General features: G+C 35.8%; 3 protein-coding genes across 9 annotated transcripts; 1 reads left to right on the plus strand and 2 right to left on the minus strand.

Annotated features, from left to right (window-relative positions):
- The first annotated feature begins 432 nt into the window (after window positions 1-432).
- On the plus strand, window positions 433-7,117 carry LOC107217126 (mediator of RNA polymerase II transcription subunit 28). Of its 2 annotated transcripts, none has more exons than XM_046744142.1 (4): window positions 433-663; window positions 1,243-1,588; window positions 1,848-2,056; window positions 5,405-7,117. In XM_046744142.1, the coding sequence occupies exons 1-4, from the start codon at window positions 613-615 to the stop codon at window positions 5,603-5,605; spliced, it is 807 nt and encodes a 268-aa protein (XP_046600098.1). In that variant the 5' UTR covers window positions 433-612; the 3' UTR covers window positions 5,606-7,117. The 2 variants fall into 2 exon arrangements, with proteins under 2 accessions (XP_046600098.1, XP_015509986.1); XM_015654500.2 differs by lacking the exon at window positions 433-663 and adding an exon at window positions 670-998.
- On the minus strand, window positions 2,975-16,005 carry LOC107217124 (cytosol aminopeptidase). Of its 6 annotated transcripts, none has more exons than XM_046744140.1 (9): window positions 15,609-16,005; window positions 14,746-14,861; window positions 9,220-9,392; window positions 8,878-9,052; window positions 8,440-8,767; window positions 8,051-8,319; window positions 7,792-7,970; window positions 7,455-7,691; window positions 2,975-3,338 (listed from the first exon to the last, which is right to left on the minus strand). In XM_046744140.1, the coding sequence occupies exons 1-8, from the start codon at window positions 15,693-15,695 to the stop codon at window positions 7,465-7,467; spliced, it is 1,554 nt and encodes a 517-aa protein (XP_046600096.1). In that variant the 5' UTR covers window positions 15,696-16,005; the 3' UTR covers window positions 2,975-3,338; window positions 7,455-7,464. The 6 variants fall into 6 exon arrangements, with proteins under 6 accessions (XP_046600096.1, XP_046600097.1, XP_015509984.1 ...); XM_046744141.1 differs by lacking the exon at window positions 2,975-3,338 and adding an exon at window positions 6,668-7,101; XM_015654498.2 differs by lacking the exon at window positions 2,975-3,338 and having other exon boundaries at window positions 6,668-7,691; window positions 15,609-16,004.
- A 371-nt stretch (window positions 16,006-16,376) lies between these two features.
- Window positions 16,377-19,611, minus strand: LOC107217128 (pre-mRNA-splicing factor Slu7). The gene is made up of 6 exons (XM_015654502.2): window positions 19,023-19,611; window positions 18,567-18,798; window positions 18,200-18,471; window positions 17,772-18,095; window positions 17,354-17,651; window positions 16,377-17,196 (listed from the first exon to the last, which is right to left on the minus strand). Exons 2-6 carry the CDS (start codon window positions 18,792-18,794, stop codon window positions 16,552-16,554), a joined length of 1,767 nt encoding a protein of 588 aa, XP_015509988.1. The 5' UTR covers window positions 18,795-18,798; window positions 19,023-19,611; the 3' UTR covers window positions 16,377-16,551.
- Window positions 19,612-19,806: the final 195 nt, after the last annotated feature.

Below are 19,806 nucleotides of genomic sequence, written 5' to 3' on the forward strand. Positions count from 1 at the left end.
CTGCTTCATCGACAATTCGCAGCTAGTCGTTAAGCAATGACCAATTGTGACAAAAAAGACAAGAAATTCACAACATCAGCAATAATACAACAACATCAACACTTATAATTATAAACTCGAATCTAGAGAAATTCATATGCTTACGTGATATTTTCGGGAAGCTGTTACAGTAGTCTCTACTGCCATTGTATTTCCACAGGATCACAAATGTAGAGCGGATGTCCTTTTGATAAAAATGCACTCAAAATATTACGCGAAACACTCCGAGTAGCGTGATTTACACAACGTTATGCCGCACACGTTGTTCCGCGCGCGCTCGTCGTACACAAATGACGCAAAACGCTCCTGGCACAGCTCGACTTTGCTCCGACCACGTACGCGCGCGCCATCTGCAATCGCAAAATTGAACTTCCACACTTATGCTCTGCAAATTTGAGTCGCAGACACTAAGCAAATAAAAAATTCAATCCAACAAACGATTTATGGAGATATTTATTTGTATACCGTTTAGATGGCTTGGGCCATTCAACTCTGAGATTCTAGTCAATGTTCGTACAGTCTATGACCTTTCGAACGTACGCGGTGATGGTTTGATGTGCGTAGCCATAAACAATGCTCTGTAAGCCCATGCCTGGAAGCCTATGGATGGTAGTCAAAAAGAAGGCAAGTTAGGAGCAGTTTGGAGGGCATTCGATGCCTAGCTAGATGAGAACATTTTATTGAAATAAAATTTGGAGATATGTGAATACAGTAGTTTGATTAGAATCTACCTTTATAAATCTTAACTTTCGTCAAACGCGCTTGCGTTCGTCAGAAGGTTTCATTTAAGTCGGTGTAAGCGTTGCGTTTAGCAATTATGATGGCGATTTGACGTGCCAAGTGAATATTCATGCCAAATGTCTGAAAATTTGGTGCGTTTTTACTATCTAATTTGAAACATGGCGACTCCGACAAATGGCAATGGAAATCTGGTCGACGAATTCGAAGAAGCATTTCAGGTTACTAGAATAATATTTATAAGTCATTATTCCAACCTATAAAAGTTTATACCCTCCGAAAAATGCTATTCATGCTCTCAGGATATATTGACAAATAATGCACTAAGCTGTTCACGCATTACTGCGCCACGAAAAACGATGACAAAGAATACAAAATATTTTGAACAAAATTTATCAACCAACCTCAATACTCACTTGAAATGTTTGACTTGACATTTTTGCATAATTTCGAATTCGCTTACAGCAATGTCTGAATGTCTTGACAAAAGATGAAAGCCTTGGGATCAACAACGTAGGCACGGGTCTATCTGTTGACAAAGACGAGGCACGAGCGGAGGTGGAACAAGTTACTTTGAGGTTCATAGATCTTGCTCGGCAAATGGAAGCATTTTTCCTACAAAAACGTTTTTTGCTGTCCGCTTTGAAGCCTGAGTTAGTTGTCAAGGAAGACATAAATGACCTGAAAGTAGAACTTGTCAGGAAAGATGAACTAATCAAGAGGCATTATGACAAAATTGCCATATGGCAAAATCTGCTAGCTGATTTACAAGGCTGGGCCAAATCGCCGGTACAAGGCCCTGCACCTAATGGTGAGATTATAAAACTTCTTGTGGTTCTACTGAGATAAGATATGAAATTGATGAATAAACATTTTTTTTTTTGGCACTGGAAGATATTAGGAATGTCCTCCAGCTCCTAAAGAATAAAAAAAACAAAAATTGGAAAATTTTTCCTTCTTATTCCTCGATACAGTTGAATGGCAGAAAAAACTCAGACCTCAGTGTTATCTCTGATTATTCGATATCCACATTGACATCTGAAAGAATAGTTTTTTTAATCATATCATAGGACTGGCAAATGGTAGTGGAGTTCAGGCGCAACCACCTGGTAATGGAAGTGGGGGGCCGGTATTGCAACAACAGCAGCAGCAGCAACAACAGCAACAGCAGCAGCAACAACAGCAGCAGCAGCACCAACAACAACAACTCCAGCTACAACAGCAATTGCAACAGATACAGCAGCATCAACTGCAGCAGCAACAGCTCCATCAACAACAGGTATTTAAGTAACGTTAATATATTGTTAATGCAACTCAAGTTTACACACTTCTGATGAAATATGTATATATATAATTATATATATATATTAAGCGTCAAATAACCGACTGATATGGTTTTATTTTAACGGTACGATATTGAGTACTGTGTTTATTATTATACACATTAATAATGATCGATTCGCAACAGTGGATACAAGTCAGAAAATTTTGAAAGCGAGACATTCCAACATCTTGACTCAATGTCGATACGACACATTACTATCAATTATTTGTGGCTGAATGTCACTGGTACATTTGATCACAAACTAATATTTTAGATACCGTGTAATTAAAAAAAAAAATGTTCGAGTATTTAACACTCCAGAAGTTTTTAAACCTGGGCATTGTGTAGAATTTGAGTGCTATCGTATGAAATTTGCACAAAGGTCAACTGTTTCAAGTGCAGGCCGCACGACTGTTACTATCTATTGGCACTTAATAAGGTGTTGATTTATTACCTAATCTAGTTTTTGTAAATAGGAATTTATTTCACAAATATTTTGAAAGTATTTTTTGCTTAGATTCGTATTACTCAGTATCATCTCCAAGCTTTGGCTTTACCATTATATTTATAAAGATAACCATATTTTGTTTTTCTTTTTTTTTCTTTTTTAATTTTTATTCTTTTTCTAATTGATTTTCTAACAAAGGATAGTTTTGCCACCTAGAAATACTTTCATTTATATTATAGCCATTGCTAGCAACTGAGTCATTTGATATCTTAACTTTATTTCAATAATATAAGACGAAAAATTGATTATATCAAAAATATTTCGTGGCTACATAATACTCACAATAAGTTAGTTATTAAGGTTCACTTAAATTATTGCAATTTAGATGCCCCGTGGCCTAAGAATTTGAGAAACTACTAAGATTGTTGGCAGTTTTACAAATGCACTTTATTTCTTCCGCTGATATCGCTAGTACTCTAAATAGGTGCCTACCCAGTATGTGGTAAATGCTAAAATAGGTATTCTAAAAATATTGTGGCATACCGTATTTCAAGTAGAAATCATCTTTTTAAACATAAGCTGAGACATTCAGCACGGTCCATTCTTGATTATAGTTAACAGATGATGACTAATTCTCATCAGTCGGCTTTGTGATCCATGTATTTGGCTTCTTTTAAATGATTTAGACATTAGCAGCCATGCTATGTTGAAATATCTACTTGTGAAGTGATCCGTCCCCCTAACCACAAATCGTAGAATGTTGCGTGATGCGTAGGCGCGATAACAGAACTGTTAACAAACATCAATTCGAATATCATTAGTACATAATATATAGTGTGCAAAACATTAGACATTATTTTGTACCTGTCAGATGCACCCCTTCATTCATGTGAGCCTGAAAACGCAGAAAATGATCTACCAATGTTATGACATATAAATTTGGCTACATGCAAGTGAGAGATCAGGGATGGCTAGTAAAAAAGTTTATTTATCAAGTCATGGTGAATTAGTGCCTTACCTGAATCTTACTATATGCCAACACAAAGTGCTCTTATTATTTTATCAAATGAAAAACCTAAGCCATCTTTATACAACTGCTAAATCTGCGGTGGTTTTGTAATAACAAAACTAAAATTTACATAGTTACGAAATAACAACACGAAACTATAGAGTGAGCGCTACCAATATAGGTACAACTAAGAAATTTAGAGATTGTTATTTATGGAATCGTCATGTACAGCGATAGCATTAGATAATTAGAGAAATGTGAAAATATGTGCCAAATTAAGTTGTAAAACAGGTACAAATATCTAGCCAAATAAAACGATAACGTGAAGAAATATTTAAAACAGTACAGATTGAACAATAGTATTATTCAGTATATAAAATGTTTCAAAATAGTAAGGTTTATTTCTTGAAATATTTATCTGATATTGTTGATTGTACCAGAAAAACAATACCTATTGTTACTAAAGAGATTATACCCTATTTTAATAATTATTAATATATTGTCACTCCATATCTATACTAGCTGACTAAATATTGGATAAGTAAAAATTCCGATGCTTCCATGATATTATTTATAATCATATATACACAATTCGTGTAAAAAGTAGTTGACTTTCTTTTTACTTTTTAGTTCTGGTTGTTTCTTGGTATATGGGTTCCTCATAGTTTACTTTTACAGTCATTGTTTGTTTCTTATACATTGTTGTTTTTTTACTCTTTTTTTTCTTCCGTGTCACATATCTCATTGTTTACACATCACTGTAATAATTGCTCTTTAATGTCAGTAATTTCATATGTCGATATTTAATATTACCTAAGTTTCGTACATTTGTATTAGTAGGTATCTTCCTTTTGATAGTGGTGGTACGTACTATTTGCATGTACACACGCACATTACTTGCATTTGCACAAGGAATAAAAGGAAACATCAGGAATTCCGAAAGATTAGATTGAATCTTTGTGCAATTGCTATATTGCTATTGTTTCGATTTTCCAAAGTTAACAATTTTTAATTGCGCTCATTGTAGACTCTAAATCATTTGTTTTACATAAAAACAAAGAATAGATTACCTAATTATGTTATGTCATCATCACACGCTAGTAGATATCTTTTAGAATAAAAGCTCTGTTACTGGTGAAATGTTGTGCTTTCTTTCACTCACCTTGCCTACCTATCGCCTGCTCCCAAGTTCCCTTTGCTTCATAGTCTGTCTATCTGTCTACATGCATGCAATATATTTTTACTCATCTTCATTATCGCTTAAATCAATAGGTGCAGTTAACAAAGATCACACATTTATCAGACAATGTTGAATGCGCAGAATTAACGAAATGAAATCTCAACAATTTCTATCATCTGTGCTGTTTTACCACATGCGCAACTTCCATCATACTCGGGCATGTCGTAATAAAATGTAACACGCTCTCAATTTGAAAGTTTTAAAATTCTTGTTTTAATGTTACGCCACAAAGAACCTCTTCGGTGTACTATCTGCCCCCCTCATTTGTCCGTGACGCACACATTCACATTGATTTGATTAATTTTAAGATGTTGTTGAAGTTCGTAACATTAATGTAACGTTGCATTTTTGTAAGAAAAATCGTTCTTCTGAACTTGAGAATTTTTAGTTACATCTAAATTTCACTAAATCGTAATGAAGCAAAATATACTCATATGTTGGAATATGGGCTTATTTATCATTATTCTAAAATTACGAAACACTGATTTTTGTTTCCATGTTTCATTATGTTAATGTTATCGACTTCAACTCCATATTTGAGGACAGTTTGAACCGAAACTTTGAGAACAGGACTCAAAAACAGTCTTGTTGATTTTAATCTTACAGGTACAACAGGGTGCAGGTGCTCCGCCGCCTCAGGGTCTACAAGGCGTCGGCGTATCGGTGGCGCAACAAGGGATGTTCATGTCACAAGGGGGTGGGGGAAGAGCAGGTGGCTTTGGGGTAGGAGGCGGTGCTTTACAGGGTCCACTCGCATTCCTTGAGAAGACTACAAGCAATATAGGAATGCCGGAAGGGCGGAGGTGACGCGGACGAGGGAGGGGGCGAGGCAGAGGTCGAGGAAGAGGCCGAGGCAGGGGACGTGGTTTAGCACAACCGTCCCTCCTCGATCCTTCCGACCCTTCTTCGTATGCTGCTGCTGCTGCAGCGCCCCTTCCCTCTCAACAACAGCAGCCTCCTCCTCCATGTACTTAAAATTCCTCTTCTTTCTTCGTTCGTTTTCTATAGTTGATTTTATTTGGAGGATTCACTAATTGTAGCAATTACCAACAATATTTCTTTGCGATTACATTTAGTTTTTTTATCATAACGATAAAACTTTTTTGTTCCAATATCCAAATCTTGTTACCTACATACTAAATAAGAAGTACAAAACCTATTTAGAATCGTATGTCATTCTTCACGATAGACTTTTTTTTTGTAATACGAATCGTGAATGTTAATGTTTTTCATGTTACATTGGCGTAGAAAACTTTGACATGCAAATAATAATAGTAAGCAATATTTTTTAAATACTAATTGAGCAATACAAGCATAGATTGGGCATGCTACTGATGAGTGTTTGGTTTCTCTCAAACCAAATTGATCAACCTGGTACGGGTACCATTGTTACTTCATAACTCTTAAATCTGTTGTTAGGTACAGATATTTACTTTGTATTGCTTCGCTACTTCATAGACACGTATACGGCATTTGGTAAACGACTTTGTTACTTGCTCTACAGTTTCTAATGCTGTCACACTCACTTAAAAATTGTTTTATATTTAGTGAATTAAAACGAATTTGCTTCAATTATATCATAGCTGCAATAAATGCAACTATAATAGTACATGCTTGAGGATTCTTCAACAGCGATCGAAGAATCGGCAATGTGTATTTTGTAAAACAATTTGTACATACCTACGATAATCAAATAATCCTTAGTTATTGAGATGTAAATAGAATTAGATAAATACATCATAGTCCTACTTATCTTATTCCACGGTTTATAAAATCACATGTAATCTTGATTCATGTAGAAAATAATCCATTCTATGATGAATAAAATCGAGACTTCATAGTATAATCCAAATATAGATGTATCTCATACACTGTTATAAACCAAATCCGTTTTATTTCAATTCCGTCGGATACTTACATTGATTACTTCAACATATTGATATAAACATGGCATCTTAGGTTACATTACGTTTACTACATCTAACAGTTTATACAACGCCGTATGATACATTGCTCTCGTGGAAGAGATCAAATCTGCCTCTTGTTTCGTTACTGCATAAAAAGACGTTCATCAGGTCATAATACTCAATACTTCATTTTATATAACGTAGAAACTCTACGGTGCATCAGTTGACTCAAGGATGATGATGATAAGCAGAAAGTTTTCGTTGTTAATGGTACATATTACGAATACTTATATTATTAACGTTATTTGCTAACGCATTGACTTTTTGGTCATAATTCTTTGTCCCAAGTGAAGAAACAGTGGTACGAATAATGAACTAGAGGTATACGCTGGGTGCCTTTGGTAGCAGAAAACAAAAAAAAGGCAATACATAGTTGATATTTTAAAATTGAAATTCCGGACACTGCATTATTTTAAATGATTATGACGTAATCATTATAATACACACTTGTTGTAAGCAAACGATTTCTTACTCTTGATAAAAATTTTACTGAATATGTGAAACTCAGATTCACTTTGCATATTACAATAAAAATAATGATACGCTCCAGAAGTTTTAATTGTACAGGCGACTATCTAGTGATTGATCATGCAAAATATTTTTAAACAAGTATGAATATTTAATCAACAACAGTATTATATCAAGTATACGTTAATGTAAAAGTATCAAATGCACAGTGTTGTACGTACGGTTTGGTACTTATGACAGTTGCTCGAGAAATTGGACGAGGGTACGCGTTGGACGACCTGTCATCCCAGCCGGAAGATAGGGTAGCTCGTCGTTACCAGGACCCATAACACCTGCAATGTCCAAGTGAAGCCAAGGAGCGTCTTTTTCGACAAATTCTCGCAAGAAACCTGCAGCCGTACAAGAACCACCGCCCTTACTCTTACTAAGGTTGTTAACATCCACAGCTTTGTGACTTTCTGTAATCATCGAAAAGTGGGACAGGTTTCAATTTATGCTTAAATTATCTTTCACCTTGAGAAATAATTTTTAATTAGAGTGAGAATAAATTTTCCATACTTGTCATTGCATCATTGAAATGTTGCCAAAGTGGAAACCGCCACACTCGATCACCAGTAAATGTTCCGGCAGTTCTTAGGTTTTCGTATAATTCGGCGCTGTTTGTAAATACGCCTGTAGCAACCCCCCCTAATGCAATTCTCATTGCACCGGTCAATGTAGCAATGTCCAAAGTCAATCTAATACGAATAACATAGAGGAGTGATGAATCTGTAGAGGGACAATTTTCGAAATATTACGATCTTCTCACAATTATTACCTTGGTTTAAATTCTTGAGCATAGCACAATGCGTCAGCCAAGATCAGTCTGCCTTCGGCATCTGTATTATCAACGCAAATAGTTTTGCCATTCATTGCAACAACAACATCACCGGGTTTTGTAGCAGTACCGGAAGGTAAATTTTCTGTGAGTGGGATTAAGCCAACAATATTAACTTTCAACTGCAGCTGAGCAGCTGCCTTGATCGAAGCGACAACGCAAGCAGCACCACCCATATCTGCACGCATCTCGTCCATCTGAGCCGAGGGCTGAAAGATTATGTGATTATGTATGAAATTCGACGTTATTACTTGACATGAATCGATTGTATCAAAATATTGGTATGGACAAATTTAGAAATGGTACATAAAAAAAGAGAAAATAATCACCTTGATACTGATGCCACCAGAATCAAAGGTAACACCTTTGCCAACAAAGACGATTGGTTTCTTGGTACCTTTACCTGCTCCCTCATAGCTGATTTCAAGAAATTTAGGAGGTTCAGCACTGCCACGAGCTACGCTCAGGAATGAGCCCATGCCCTTCTGTTCCGCCCATGCCTTGTCGTGTACTTGAACCTTGACCCCGAGTTGTGAAAGCTCGGTAGATACTTGGTTAGCAAAGATTGTTGGGGTCATCAAGTTTGCTGGTGTATCAGCCAGCTTCCGGGCCCAGTTTTGAGCTTCTGCCTTAATAAGTCCTTTATGCCACTGTTGCCTGTGTTAAATAAGATGCATATATCATGATTTATTATTGGCGATACTACTATATTTTTGCAAGTTCCATGTACCGTTACACATTAAAGACTCGTATTCGATTCAACTTACTTTCCTTCCGAACCATAGAAAGAAACCTGTGGTAAAACTTTCTGCTTTTCTTTATTTTTGAATTCCTGGAAAAACCATGATGCAAGACCAGCTCCTTCAGCTGCTGCTTCCGCATCTCCTAGTGATTCGATGCTTATGTTTTTTATTTCAACGGCGTCCAATGCTCGACATCCAGCTACCAGCGATTTGAAATTTTATGTTATCAAGTATTTAGCAAATGGTTGATACATTGTTTCATAAACAATATGTTGATTTTATACCCAAAGCAGGATTAGTTTGATTGAAGATTTCTATAAAATCTTAGTAAATATCATTCGTGCTGACATGTGAAAAGTGACCTACCAGCGGCTGCTGCCCGTACATTTTCCTTGCCTTCATGTATTTCTTCCAATTCGTTGATACCGAGATTCGGCTTTCCCAAACCAACAACTGCCACTCCGACATGTTGCCTGCTCTCAGCAGGTTCTAGACCCCAGAACACCCTAGTCTCTGTCTTTTTCAATTTCGGCCCAGCTCTGCAATTATTCACAATTGTATGTCATAGTAATTATAAGTGGAATATGGAAATTGTTATGACGCGTATGAAAAAGTTTGAGAACTCGGGACTGCTCGATCGTAATCAAAGGTTTGATAACTGATCTCACATGCGAATAATTTAAATCTGTATTCTAATTATTAAATGAAACGAGAACAATTCATATTTTAAAAACACATGATAATAGGTGTTACAATAAATGACTGAACAATATCAAGGTAACAAACTATATTACACTGAATGTAACTACCATATCATCGATGTATATCAGGTTCGTTTAGTTTTATTCATCTCTTTTTACATAAATAAATAAACACTGTTTTCACTATACAACATTCATTAGCAATTTAATTAAAAATAGTTTGATTTTGATGTATTTAGCAAATGAATAACATTTCAAAAATATGATTGAATGAATACAAAGAGAAAAGATGAGTGGAAAAAAAATGTTAAGAAAATCTCACATCGCAAAATCTAGGTACAAGTAAAAAGTTGTGCTCCAATATATTCGCATAACAAACTTGTGACATGGTAAACCTGAATGTGAAAGCTAATTAGAAAAATGCAGCAAATTTTTCGGTTATACAGGAATAAAGATAGTACGTATTTTAGAAAATATGAGTGAGGACTTGACTATGATCGATATTATAGTTTCCTAATAAACTGTTGAAACGGAGCCTATAAAATACGTATTATTGAGTGCTGATGGTTTTCATTGTACACATATTGAAAATACACTATCTGACAACAAATGGAGTACATCAAAATCAAGTAATAGAACAATAATGAACTTTACACTTGTGATCAATTTTTTGTTATTACAATAATATTACCACGGTAGCACAGAAAGATGACTACACTGTTGATGTCGACATACAACTATGAACACATGAATTTAAACTTTGCAGAAAAATTGAATATGATGAAAGGAAGAACAGCATCTAAATTTGAGCATTTAATATACAATTCTATCCGGCAACTTGTAGTTTTGAGAATTCTAATTTTACAACATTTTCAGGTATATTTGAAAATATATATAGACATGAATTGGAAATTTCTATGTTTCTTGGATACCAATTGATCAATCAAATATGATACAATTTTTATTTGTTTAAAATACAGTCTAAAAATATACTGTGTTTTTCAATTATCTGTTTCATATTTAGAATGTCTGTAGATATAAGTACAGTATTTATTTAATTTTTGTTTACACAGAGCAATTTACTTCACGATAATTGTCCAATTATACACTTATATTATTTCTGTTTATTGCAACTAGCTACTCGGAAAAAGAACAACAATTAACTACTACTATATATCACATTACGGAACATTGATATTCTTTACAAAGCCTGAAATTTTATTCAAATATGTATATATTGGCACAAAATTTGCAACGACCTGTTTTATTGCTATTATTAATTAGTCATTTGTTCACCAGGCTCAAAGTTGCACGAACTTAATTCTTGGCAAAACTTCTTTGACAAAATTATATTTACTCATATAGCAATATTACAACTGTACCTATTAAATGTATATCAATTCCTAATAGTCATATCGTGTTTTCTAACACGTAAATCTGACCCATTTATAAATTCCCTCAAATTGAGCATGCGAAGGTAAAGCTTATATTTACATAGCCGTACATCTCGGCATTATTATTAAACTGGGTTTGAAAGATTATGCAATTATTTTACAATAAAATATCCTTTTAGTAGTAATATAACTTTTTGGAATTGGAACATGATTTTTAATCATTAAAAATCAGTTTAAATGATCTTTTCACAGAGATACCGGTGACTTTCCATGAACCTCAGTATTGAATACTTTTTTCTTTCATTAGAATCATTTATGATAACTTTTAAAATAACAACTGGTGGCATTTTAGTATTGAAGAATATGTTAAATATGTAGATAATTATTAGGTACCCGGTAAAGTAAATTTATTAATGTTATAGCAATATTCTAATTCTGTAATGATAATTTATCCATGGTTATCCAAGACCAGTAATACAATTATTGTGCGTGCTAATAAGACTTGAAGTCGATTCGCTAAGGATGTAAAATCATCAGTACATTATAAGTGTGGATAATTCATGCCAGGATAAAAAGTGCACAAAATTCATCACAAATATGAAATAAAATATGAAATACATTCTGAAATCCTATAAATATATACAATAGGTACATGTGGTACAATTACACATGTGCAACATTTTTTTGTTGGATCAAATCATACAGCTTCAGATAAAAAACATCACTGGTATGCAGTTTAATGATCCTGCAGTACATTTCCGTTTCATTCCATTTACTTTATTAGCAATGTTTTACTGATTTGATCCATAAAAATGCGTGTAGTAATTACTTTCAATCTTTCATTTCTTCGAATTATGTTCAAATAAGTTCCAAAACTTTAATAATACCCTGAGAATTAGCTGCTACTAAAACATTAGACCTTTGTCTCCAACAGACAGCTGATACAAATTCATTAAGTTCTTCCTCCTTTTTTTCTTGCATCTCTAAAACACTTTTTGCAGCATTAAACTTATTTGAGAACAGTTGTTTCGTTAATCCCTTGTAATAAATATACAGTGCATTATTTTCTGACCCACACGCAACGTATTCACCGTCTGTTGCTAGGCCGATGAAGTTCTTCTCATTTACGTGACCCACAAAAGTCCTAACACAGTGAGGACTATTGATGTTCCACATTTTCAACTGAGAATCTGTACTTGCAGAAACAATTTCTTCTTTGTTTATGAATTTAACATAGGACACAGCTTTGCGGTGGCCTTTAAATACACATATCGCTTCCTTCAGGTTACGCAAATCATAATAATGCACACAATGATCCGCTGATCCAAACGCTAAATGACAAGAGCTTTCTGGATTAAATTTAACAGAGCAAATATTTGCCTTAGCCTCGAGTGAAGCTACAGAGTGGTCACTGTTGAGGGACCATAATTTCACCCTTGCATCATCCGATCCTGAAGCTATCAGCCTTGTGTCAACATCGTTGAAGTCGACGGACCAGCAACGTTTCTCATGTTCTTGAAATACTTTGGTACGTTGACCAGTTATAGTATCCCATACAGTGACTGTTCCCTCGTAATCAGCAGAAGCCAACATTCCTTTATGATAGGAATTCCACGAGACGCACGATATCTTTGAACTACATATCATTTCAGCGCACGGATAATGAATGTCAACACTATCTCGTACCACTACTCCGTAATCAAACACTTTGATGCGTTTTGTGACACCAGCAATAGCAAAGAATTCGTTATCTTTGTCAAACTCTATACTCGATACGATAGTAGAGCTATTAAACACATCCGATGAATAATTCAATGTAGCTAATGTTCGCAGAGAGTTATACCTTAAAAACTTAACTAAATTATCCCTGAATACATCTAATCCAGAACTAGTTCCTGGTTCCGTTTCTGTTTGGTGCTGGACCTTTTCGGACTGTTCAAAAAGTAGATCTTTGATACGAGTGTCAGCGTAGCATTGAACAAATTCGTCAAAATGTGCATGCATTCTCTTCCGGCGAATTGCCAAGATTGAAGTGGCACAGTTTTGTTTCTGTATCATGGCTGAAGCAAAAAGATCGTTATTGCACGAATCCGGTGGATTTAGGTCTCCATTCTTAACCATGTTTGAGTCTATGATATCAATTAGCTCGATCATTTCTCGCTTGATAGCTGAAACTTGTGCAGTATCAGTTTCGCTAGATTTTTTCAAATCCTCAACACGAGGGCATTTGCGCTGAACTTCTTTTAAAATATTTTCAACTTCCTCAATGTCACGCTTGATCAAAGCGACTTCCTTCGCCAACTGATTTCTTTGGTCCTCTTTGTGCCTGAGCAAATGTCTCAGAAATTCGTGAAGCAATTTATTTTGAGTCGCGCAGGATTCGGCTTCGAGTAAATTTTTCCTCTGCATAAGAACCTCCAGCATTACATTTACATCTGGTAAAGTTAAATTAGCACTTTCCGCTGCTACAAAGCCTCTCAGTCCATCACATACTGGAATGAGCATATCGATTTCTGTTTGAGAAAGACCTCCAACTCTGGTACTTCCTGTACCGCTTCCCGAATCACCAGGGCCTTTCATTCGCATTTTATACTTTGCGATCAAATCGTTCAATACGAAATTAGGAAATATATCCTGCTGGGTCAGTGTGAAACTACATTTCGGGCAGCGGCCATTGACTTCGAGCGAATTGATAATACATGGGTAGCAAAATGTGTGACCGCATCGAGTGATGTGTGGTTCATTCATCACTTCGATACATATGGGGCATAGATAATCATTATTTTTGTCTTCAAGGGTACCACTGATACCTTGGAGTACATTCGCAGATTGCAATAAACGTTTAACACTCCGCACACGTCGAGTGGTGGATAATGGCGAAGCCTCGTTACCTGAGCTAACACCCACACCACTGCTTTCAAGTTCGCCACTGTCACCAACAGACATTGTTGTATTCTGCTCTTAAATTATGTAGTGGAGTCTAATATCTGTGTTTATAGTGAATTTTTAGTGAGTGTGTTTAGGATCTTCTTATTCGGTGCTTGAGTGAAGGCTGTAACGGTTGTTTTGAGACGTCGAATCGAATGATTGGTGAAAAATTTGATATGACGAAGTGAAATGCTGGCCGGTTATGAAAATATTACTATTCGTTTTAATTCTTGATCCGTTAACAAATCGACGTAGCTCATTTTTTTGGGTAAACGCCAACACAGCCTATCCCTTCCTGAAACAATCAAAATAATGCCTGTGAGCTCGTGGGAGTGAAAAATGTAAAAAAATCAATTCAAGTTAGCAAATTGCTTTCATTAGATAAGGTAACAAAAAATTGAAAAAGGAATTTAAAACAAAAAGAAAGCTTGAATAAGATTGATAAAAGACGGCTACGAGAAGATAATTTAAATTATCATTGGGGTGGGGCTCAGGCAGCATTATAGTAATTGTTTCAGGCTGTAATGTAATGTAAAAAATGGCAAAACACATTGGATAAAATTAAACGAACAAGAATTGTTGGATGTAAATAATAATGATAAAATATTTACTTACAAACGCACTTATAAGAAACAAGATTTTTGTCCCAAGAACTGAAATAAGATACGCGTAAATATACTAAGCTATGATCTACGATTATTCTTACCTGATATGGTCTTTCGTTCTAACAGCTAACCATAAATTGACGGAAATTTTGGGGATCGAAAACTTAAATTCGACTACACGGAAAATATAAGAATTCACATCGAAAGCATAAATTGCAGCTTAGTATTGAATCGGATTTTTGTTAGTCATCTTGTAATACTTACAGAGAAATGTTTTCCAGTAACTTTCCATTCACAAGTTCGTTATATTGTACAGCTGTAGGTGTTAGCCTAACACCATCTTGGCCTTCCGTCTCGTATACCCCAAGCACTAATCCCTTCTGTAATAAATATTTGAACGAGTTTATATTATTGTCGTCACTTTTTTTTGAAACAGGTAAGATTTGACAAAAGCACTGTTTTTGTTTTCGACAGGGCGAAATTCAAAATCTGTATTTATTTGTCCTCTACGATTCGTCGATACTATGTTTACTGTATCGACTATTACTGATTTGTAATACCAATGCTCAGTATAAACTTGAAAAACGAAACAAATGAGTCCTACGAGCAAACAATTATTAAAATTAATACATTTAATTCTCACCATTGTGTGCACTTGTCGGTTTACTGGGTTTACTACTCAATGTGCGAATAACATTATAAAGACGCATAAATATTTGCGAGTCATACCAGTGAATCACTTCATCCACATTTAGAAGGGTATTGATAAATGACTTTATCAGCAACATACATTATGTACTATCGGTTAGTCTCGGTTTATAATTTCCACAACATATAGATAAAATTGTCGCAAATACGCAGCTGAACGATTACTGGCTAGTTAATAACATTAATATCGGATATTCCTTTACGGAAAAATATTAGAACCCGTATCGAAGGACATTACGCGAGAATAAAATGATATAAAAAGTAACGACATAACTGTGTGACTTACTGTACAATTAGGCCAAAATGTAGACGAAAAAAAAGAAGAAAGGATATTACGGTTTACGATAGAGAAAAAGACAGAGAAATGAGACAGAAAGAAGACAATTTTCAACCTAAATAATTTCAACGGTAATAATCACCTTCATTGTCGATTGGTGTGCGAAGAAACGCAACTGATTTATTCCTTGTCGTACTCCTTTGGGTCTGACAAGAAGCAATGCCATCATTTGCTCGCAAGAGCAGAAACAAATACTTATCTCTCGACCCTCTGCCGCCCGAGCAACGCTTAATGGTCGGCCATACCGGAATTAAATTTCAGACGAACAGCGCCGATTCGAGGCAGAAAACATGTGGAATTTTTAAAATACACGATGCGTTACGAATGTTGGAAAATATTTCCGATAATTCGCTTTTACCAGTAACTGCAATGTCGCTACGGCTGTTAATAGAGAAAAAAAAGAGGCCAAAGTTGGAAAATATACAAAACTGTTGACAAGAAGGGATTAAGATTTAGTAGGTAAATACCACTTGTCGGATAGCAACTGGAATTTGGATTGTTTTTAAGGTTATAAATCAGTCCACATGGTTGCCTGCTGTCGGCGTTGTAATCCGCTAGACTAATTCGGCATAGTTTAATCTGGACGCACGATCGACCGGTTATTTACGATAAAATTTATTGCAAGACTAGATAGCCCCAACACATTTATGATTGATGTAAAATGAAATTAAACTAGATTTTTGAATTGTAGAGTTATCCTTGTGAAGCACAATATTGCCAATCAAGTCAACTATACAAACCGAAAAAAAAGGTTCTTAATACCTTTCTTTAGAGTTTAAGATGACTTGCCAAAACTAAACGGAGCACTGGTTTGAAGAAATTATCCGGAACTAAATATTTGCAGCCAAAGTTACATTGTCAATAGATATTATTTTTTAATAAATACAACAACGGGATAAGTTTCGGTAAACAAACGATTTACGTTAATAACGGAGGTTCTTTGTACAGATTTTGAAGTTTCTGATCATTAATCGACAAATAAAATTTTCAGATTGAATTCGATTTGTCTGGATCAAAAATTAAGATTATTTATTCAGAAAATGTGCCATAGGATCTTCGTCACGTTTTCGTTTCATCTGGAAAGCTTCAATTTCTTCTGCAGTTGGTTCTTTAACTTCGAACATGCTGTTATAAGGCCGTTTTCGTTCATCCATTTTTAGCAGTCTGTCTGCTTCCTTTTGATTTTCAACTTCTTTTCTTAAAGCTTCTTTCAATTTATCCTCATCTTTATTTGCCTTTTTATTCCTTCGTTTTTCCTTTTGCTTTCGTTTCTTACTCTTCTTTTTGGATTTTGATTTACGTTCTGTTTTTGATTTCCAATTCTCTTCCTCATTTGAAGAATCACTTGAGTCCTTGTCATTGACTGAGGAATCGCTGTTTTGTTCAGCATCTCGTGCAACTACCATCTGTTCCTCTTTGGTCTCTAATATGTCAGTCTCTCTTACTTTTTGGTTCTGTTCATCTATTAAGGTAGGCCCCGGGGTTGGTACATCTGTAACTTGTTTTCCAGCATCACCAGTGCAATAGGAATTCTTAACAAATGAATGACAGCACCTATATCCCCAATGGCCCCCTTCCCAGTAGGAACCCCAAACCGATGTGTGATTGTTTGGAAAAACATCTTCTTCATATTTTGAACGTATCACTTGCTTTTCTTGACCTTTAATCACCTGTTGATAAATTTTTTTTAAAAATTGTCAAGTCGATCAAACTCTGGAGAAACATCAATGATTGGAATATTGAATACTTCTATGAGTCGAATGCACTATCGACAATAATTGTCAGCACTGAACAGATATGGCCATGTCGTAAAACTCAATTCATTACCTTTCCATATCTCGAGTATTCGACATAGTCTTCAGTCTGAGCAAGTAGCAAAGCGGCAGGTGGTGCCTGAAGATGTTCCGCACCTCCGTATCTCTTAATCACACCACCACGTGCCTCGTCTTTAAGTTCGTCCCGTTTTTTATCGTATTCCTGTTTGAGTAATTCAAGCTTAGTGGGTTCGGCCAAAAGATGAACATCAACACCGCGTTCATGAGCATCCCATGCAAACAGCTGTGCAACAGCATGTTGCTGAGTGTCACCAGAGAAACGTGCAAAATTTTCCCCTCGGTAAGCAACCCTGCAGAAAAAGGAACAGAAGATTTATAAAATCTCGTATTGTCGCAGAATGTACAATGGATGAAAAATACTTTAAATAAATCAATGAATGAGGAAAAATTACATTAGGTAAAGAACTCACTCTTGATCCGTCCCTGCGTAAGGATTGTCCCTCATAGACCTCGTCTTGGGATCATAATATGCTGAATTTGGATCCAAATTTCGCAAGTACTTAGCAGTATCTTCTCTAATCCTCAAGTTTCGTACAGTAATTCGTTGCTTTGAGTCAACTTTTGTACCAGGCATATCCACCTCGTCTACGTATTTGTCTTCATCTTTGTCCGAATCTTGCTCGTCGTTTTCTTCTGCATTTAATTTATCAGCACGCATTTGTCTCTTGGCATCTTCTATTTTTTGATATTCTTCAACAATAGCTCTGTGTTCCGCTGGGTCATAGCCTGCCCATCTAATTTGATAATTAAAAAAACAAAACGGGTTACATTTGTGATAAAAAAAAGCTTATTTGTAAATGTAATGGACAATTATTACTTCTCTTTTCATCACTCTCACCTATCTCTTTTACCATCGTAATCGACAGATAAATCAGGTTGGACAAATTCATCTGGCGCAATATTAGCATTAGTAAATTTAGCCCCAATTTTTCGAGGCCTTTCCATGCAATCTTTTTTCTTATGCGTAACAGCTCCGCAATTTTCGCAAGCTCCTTTTCTATACTTTACTGCTACTTTGCTTGTATCTACACCACGTTTGTACCATTCATCCAAGTGGCTGAACTGTCTTTGTTTCTCAGGTTGAGGTCTTTGATGTTTGAGTGTTGGGCCCTGTTAACGTGACATTGGATAGATTATTTCGTTTTTATCAAGGATTATGGCGATGGTTGATTTATCCGAGGAAAAAAATTGACAACAAAAAATACCTCTGCACCAAAATACCAAGGTGTAGCGCTGATGTATTGAGGAATGTGTGGATTTATATCTTTCCCTTCCTCGTCAACAGCTGCAGGCGCAGTACCTGCTTTCCGAGCCTCCTCTAGCTCTTTTGCTTTGCGCCAATCTTCCCTGCTCTTTTTTCTCGGCTCATCCTCAAACTCGCTTTTATTTTTAAGTATCACAGATACAGGAACGTTGGCCGATGGAGTTGTCATTTTGCTGAAAAAACAATATACATAATTCGTTTGTCACCAATGTAATTGAACAGCACTTACATGTCAACTGGTTAATTTACAGTGCTTGTTACAAAACTTTTTTCAAACGTTATTTTTGTAACAAATGGGTGAAAAGCGAACTGATGTAGCTCACTGGCAGTTTTACAAATTTTTGATCGTGTTCCACCGCAAAGAAACAGATAACCGTATGAGTAAATAATGCATTACCTTTGCGCAGTGTCCGGCCCAGAATTTCACCATGCAGCAATATCCGATTTTGTGGGTAGTAAATACGTAGAAAAGCAATATTTACATCTCTTAGATTTTCAGGTTACAAGATACAAACTCAATCTCAATCAATTGTAAGCATATTAACGTAAGTAGAAAATTTAGTTCACTTTTGAGGGCTCCTCGCAGGTAAGTTTGTCACTTCACACGCGTTAATAACGTAATATCAATCGCCAAGTGTTCGATAAATGATTTAGAACACGTCAAAACGTCAAGTAACTGAACCGAAGTTCTTTCTCACTGAAATATAATAATACTGGAACAATCACTTGTATGGTTATGTATACGCTTGGTTTTCCGGAGGGAGAAGGATGCCTTGAAGGTGAACTGCTGTTTCTTTTGCACCGGTACAGTCCTTCAAAAAGCTTGTATACCAAAGGTTGGTGTCTCTTTCGCACGCTTTTCCCTTTGCTGAATCGTAACAGAATATTTTTGCTTAGACGATCCCACGCATGCACAGTAGCCAGTAGAAAGAGACGCCACTTCACCTCCGACATGTCCAGAACTAACCGACTGTACTACGTCTCCGTCTAACTCGAGCTATGGCTGGATTTTCACAGGCTGCAAGCAGCACGACGCCACGACAGCGAATAACTATCCGTGAAAATGTATTGGACATAGCTGCGACGTCATAGGTGACGTTACGCAATTTGTCAATAATAGAGTAACTCTTTTCTGATTTTCTTTCACTTCTACAGGAAAAAAAACGTCGGTACATTCCGAA

The sequence above is a fragment of the Neodiprion lecontei genome, chromosome 6, assembly GCF_021901455.1.
Source record: "Neodiprion lecontei isolate iyNeoLeco1 chromosome 6, iyNeoLeco1.1, whole genome shotgun sequence".
NCBI lineage: Eukaryota > Metazoa > Arthropoda > Insecta > Hymenoptera > Diprionidae > Neodiprion > Neodiprion lecontei.